A 4,867-nucleotide genomic window follows, 5' to 3' on the forward strand; every position below is an offset into this window, starting at 1 on the left:
TGGGCCGAGGAGCTTGGAGGAGGTGGGCAGCCGCTGCCGGAGAGGGAGGGCCAGCTGCTGCCAAGGCCACCGCCCCAGCTCTCTCGGACTCGGCACGAAGCCTCCTGCCAGTTGTGGCCCCTCGGTTGTGTGTGGTGGGGTACGCTATGCCGGTTGGCAGGCTGTCCCCGCCTGTGCCCATGCTCCAGCTCGTCTCCCCATCAGCCTGACTGTGCCTCAGCCTCCCGACTCAGGACCTGAGGCAGTTGTTACAGGGCAGTGCTGGTAGGGTCATGCCCACTGGGACTCTGGGGCCCTTTGTGGTCTCTCCAGAGTGTAAATGACCTCGTCCCCTGGGTGGCCAGTCCCACCTGACACCCTGTCTCCTCCCGCCAGGCACCGGCAGTGGCTCCGTGTCCCATGCCATCATCCGCACCATCGCACCCACGGGCCACCTGCACACGGTGGAATTCCACCAGCAGCGGGCCGAGAAGGCTCGGGAGGAGTTCCAGGAGCACCGCGTGGGCCCCTGGGTGACTGTGCGCACCCAGGACGTGTGCCGCAGTGGCTTCGGCGTGAGCCACGTGGCCGACGCCGTCTTCCTGGACATCCCATCGCCGTGGGAGGCTGTGGGCCACGCCTGGGATGCCCTCAAGGTCGAAGGTGTGTTGGGCCCTGGGGGTACTAAGCCCCTGGCCCTGGCACTGTGTCCTGCAGAGCCCAGAGTGAGGAAGAGTCCCCAGGCCTCACAGAATGAGGGCTAGGGCAAGCCCCAGCTGGGCCCCACTCCTCCCCAGGAGGGAGCTGTCCGAGGCCTGGGGAGGGGCTCTGCAGCACGGGTGCCTGGGAGGTTGAGGTTTCTGGGCCCCTCCCTCCATGTCCTCCCTGCCCCCCACTGGGCCACAGAGCAGAGAGCCGCCCCTTGTAGGGAAGATGCTGGGTAGGGAGGCGGGGCGGGAGCTGGCCCTGAGCCAGCAGCCGGAGGAGCCCTGGGTTTGCCTTTTCTGGAGAAAGATCTGCTCAGGCGCCTGGGCCCTTCCTCCTCCCAGCCGAATGTGCAGCCGGGAGTTGGCGTGGGTGATGCAGGGAAGGCTTTGCCCTGGGCTTCATGTCCTGGTCTCTGCTGAGAGGTGGCTGCTGGGGTCCAGCTCTGCCACCGCATTTGCGGGGTCTCCTGCTCCAGGGACACTGGTGGGTCCAGGCCTCGGCCCCAGGGAGGCCGAGCCCCGGCAGTCCTCCCTCTGGCCTCTCTTGCTGCAGGACCCTCCGTATGAGCCTGTCGTATCCCACTGGGTCCCTGGGAGCCTCCCGGGGCCTTCCCCTGGCTGTGCTGGTCAGGCCACAGCCTCCTGCATGTGCGTGACCTGGCATGTCCATTGGCTGGCGTGTGTGCCATGTGAACCCAGCTGCGGGAGGGTGGCCTGGGCAGGGTGCCTTGTGTGCTCGTCCTGATGGGTGGCATCAGGCTGCAGGTGCCTCTGGCCCAGGCTGCCCAGCAGCCCAGGGCAGAGTGTGGCTGAGACCAGGTCAGGACGTTGAGGGCCTGCCTGAGATGCACACCCCTTCCCTGAGGTCCTTCCCGTGCCCCTCCTGCCAGGACAGGACCCGGGCAAGCAAGCCCGTGGGCTGCCCTGGGGGCGGCAGCGGGAGGGGCTGTCACCCTCTGTCAGCTCCTGGCTGTGTAGGGAGCGGAGCGGGCGGCAGCCTCTAATTTCCTGTGCTGGCGGCGGCCCCACCCTCCTGTCAGCGGCCCGCGCACTGGTGCCCTGGTGCCGGTGCTGCAGGAGCTGCTTCTGGGCCGCAGCCTGGCTGCCTCCTGGAGGGTGGAAGCTGTGCTGCTGGGGGCCCGGGAGACAGTGGAGATGGCGCATGGGCTTAGGGTGCTCCCGGGCACCCAGGCTGTTGGTGCCGTGAGGGCAGGTCCGCAGCACAGCCGCTGCCCATACCCCAGTGGCTCTGGCCCATCCTAGGCCGGCCTCAGCCCCTGCCCTCTGACCCTGTGTCCCACCCCCACAGGTGGGCGCTTCTGCTCCTTCTCACCGTGCATCGAGCAGGTCCAGCGGACGTGTCAGGCGCTGGCGGCCCGCGGCTTCACGGAGCTCAGCACGCTGGAAGTGCTGCCACAGGTCTACAACGTGCGCACCGTCAGCCTGCCCCCGCCTGACCTGGGTGCCTGTGCCCACAGCCCTGCCGGCCCCGGCCCCAGCCTCTTCCGCAGCGGCACACCCATGAAGGAGGCTGTGGGCCATACCGGCTACCTGACCTTTGCCACCAAGACCCCGGGCTAGTGGACCGCTGCCCGTGGACACCAGGAAGTGGGGACCAGCGGGCAGGGAGGCCGGGGCGCCATCAGTGGTCAGTGGATGGCGCCAGGGCCTGTGTTTAGAATGGACGGTGGGCAGGGCGGGGGGCCTCCTGTGTGGTCAGAGGATGGGCCCAGAGGGGCCACCATGTGGGGCTGGTCCCACTGCTGTCACTGCTGAGCTAGGTGACCTGTCCTGGCTGCTGCTTATGGCCCCTGTGAAGCCTCCCCTGCCAGAGATGCTGGGGTTCTGCAGGTCGTGGGCTGAGCTGGGGCACTGGCTGCCTCCCTGTCCTCCCTGGAGCTGGCAGCCCAGGGCCGGCCTCCCCTTCCACCCTGGGCAGTGTCTGGCTGGAGCCGTGGCCACAGCTACATGGAGAAGAGCTGAGCAGGACAGCCATTTGCTCCTGGTGGCCTGGCCTGCTCACTGGAACCAGACCCTGGGGTCACGGAGAAGCCCCCCCACCAAGACAGTGGCGCAGGTTAGGGGTCCTGTGTCCAGGACGCCTCCAGGAACAGTTTCCTCAATGCCTTTGAAGGCTGAGGGACACTTCCTGGTACGGGGGTTCCTGGTCAGCTGTCCTGCGGTGTGGCGGGCCTCACTTCCATTGCTGTGGCACACTACTGGCACTGAGGCAGGACCAGTGCACGAGAACTAGACGGTCTGCCCGGCCATCACAAGCCTGGGGTCGTGCTGGCACCAGGCACCTACTGAGCAATAAAGCGCTACCCACCTGCCGCCTGGGCTCCCTGGCTGCCCAAGACGCCACCATGCCAAGGTCCAGGCCTCCCCACGCTCCGCCCTCTGGCCCCAGCCCTTTCCTTTCCCTGTGTCAGGGTAGGTGCCCCAGGGACTCTGAGCTTCAGGACAGCGGTCTAGGACCCAGTGGACAAAGGGGTGAGTGTGTGGCCACCCCCATCCCGCCACAGAAAGGGCCACTTGTTCCTGGACTGGGGGTGGGGACGTGTCGACAGCACTGTGCCTGGGCTTGCGCTCTGCGGGCGCCTGGGCCCCCGTCACTGGGAAGTCTTGGCCTCCCGGTGGCCCTTCCAGGGCAAAACGACTCTCCTGCTCCAGGGGTGTGTCCCTCCCAGGACCTGGCTTGACCTTGTGCCTCGCCCAGGGACAGAGTGGGGACCAGGTTCTGCAGAAAAGTGGGCCCGTGGTGCCAGAGGTCCGTGGACCAGCTGAGCGCGTGTGCTTGGGGCGCGTGTGCTTGGCCCGTGGTGATAGGAGAGCTTCAGGCCACAGCCTCACAGACTGGTCCTCCCACCCCGGTCAGCCCAGCTGGCCTACCTGGAGCCTTCCTGGCTGGGCTGAGCTCACTCCCCAAACCAGCACCCTGTGCTCCTCAGCCCGTGCCCCCCGGGTCCCCCTGCCAAGTCCTGCTCTGGGTCTCGGGGTTGGCTCAGACCTCACGCAGCCATGCCCAGCCAGCGCCCCCGTAACTGTCCCACATCCACACTGATGTCCCTTGGGCCGTTCCCCACCTGGAAGCCAAGCAGCACCCAGTTCTGCAGATGGGGCACCTAGCTGTCAGAGGGCAGGCTGGGGTCCGTCAGTGAGTGGCCAGTCAGCAGGTCCCTGATGGTCACTTCGAGTCAGCAGCATGCGGCTTGTCACAGGGCAAGGGTTCACTTGGAAAGTCCCTGTCCGGCCTCATTTTTTCCTTAGAAATACCACCCTAACCTCACTGCCCTGCTCCCCTCGCCCCACCAGGGTGGCTGAGACAGTGACTCCTAGAGCCAGGGCTGGGATTCCCGATCTGCCGCCGCCTCCAGGAAGGACCCCGCCCCCACAGCGGGTCCACTCTGGCGGCGTGGACATGGGGCAGGGTTTCGGGACACCTGGCTGCTGGGGCACACACTGTGTCTGGCAGAATGTGGCAAGGAAGGCCATCTGTCCTGGGAGCAGGGCTGGCTGCCACTGCCCCTGCCCCTGCCCTTGGCCTGCAGTGGAGGGCAGGAGCTGCTGGAGGGGGCCCTGTGGGTGGAGAAGCTGAGGCCCAGAGGTGGGATTCACTGGGATCTGGGCCTTCTGCCTCTGTGTCTGCCTGTGACCTCACACGACAGACACTCTGGCCCTGCGTGGTCCCCCAGAATGTGGCTGAGGAGGGGAGAGGCGATTCCCGAAAGAGGAGGTGCTAGTGTGGGGTGCTACCTGGAGGGCTAGCTGGCCCCAGGCAGGAGCTTCCTGGCAGCCTGAGGTAAGATGGAAGTAGATGCTGCTGCCCCACCCCACATGCCAACTGCTGGGCTCGTGTGCCAGCCTGGGGTGCCCATCTCCTGGTGGGCTGGACAAGGAGTCCCAGGGAGGGGCCTGCCCCAGGACTGCATGTGGGTGGGGTCTGGCTGGGCACCAGCCTCGGGAGGGGTGTGCTTTTGTCTTGCACCAGGTGGATGGTACACCCACTGTGTGCCAGACTCTGGGAGCTGAGGGCCCACCCAGGGGCAAGCACAGGTCAGGGAGAGGGCGACCAGCAGGGCTGGCGGCTGGCACTCTGCTGTGAGGGAGGCCAGCACGGAGGTGGCCACCTGGTCTCGGCTGGCCCTCAGGCAGGGGCTAGTGCCGGCGGCCTGTCCTCA

General features: G+C 66.8%; 1 protein-coding gene across 1 annotated transcript in view; it reads left to right on the forward strand.

The window, feature by feature from the left end:
* TRMT61A (tRNA methyltransferase 61A) overlaps positions 1-3,019 on the forward strand; it is a 5,865-nt gene extending 2,846 nt beyond the window's left edge. The window contains exons 2-3 of the mRNA XM_006160047.3: positions 376-642; positions 1,996-3,019. Of these exons, the coding sequence (XP_006160109.1) occupies positions 376-642; positions 1,996-2,267 (539 nt within the window). The 3' untranslated portion in view covers positions 2,268-3,019. The remainder of the gene's footprint in view (positions 1-375; positions 643-1,995) is intronic.
* The last annotated feature ends 1,848 nt before the right edge of the window (positions 3,020-4,867 follow it).

Source organism: Tupaia chinensis, unplaced genomic scaffold (assembly GCF_000334495.1).
Source record: "Tupaia chinensis unplaced genomic scaffold, TupChi_1.0 Scaffold000671_2, whole genome shotgun sequence".
In the NCBI taxonomy this organism is placed as follows: Eukaryota; Metazoa; Chordata; class Mammalia; order Scandentia; family Tupaiidae; genus Tupaia; species Tupaia belangeri.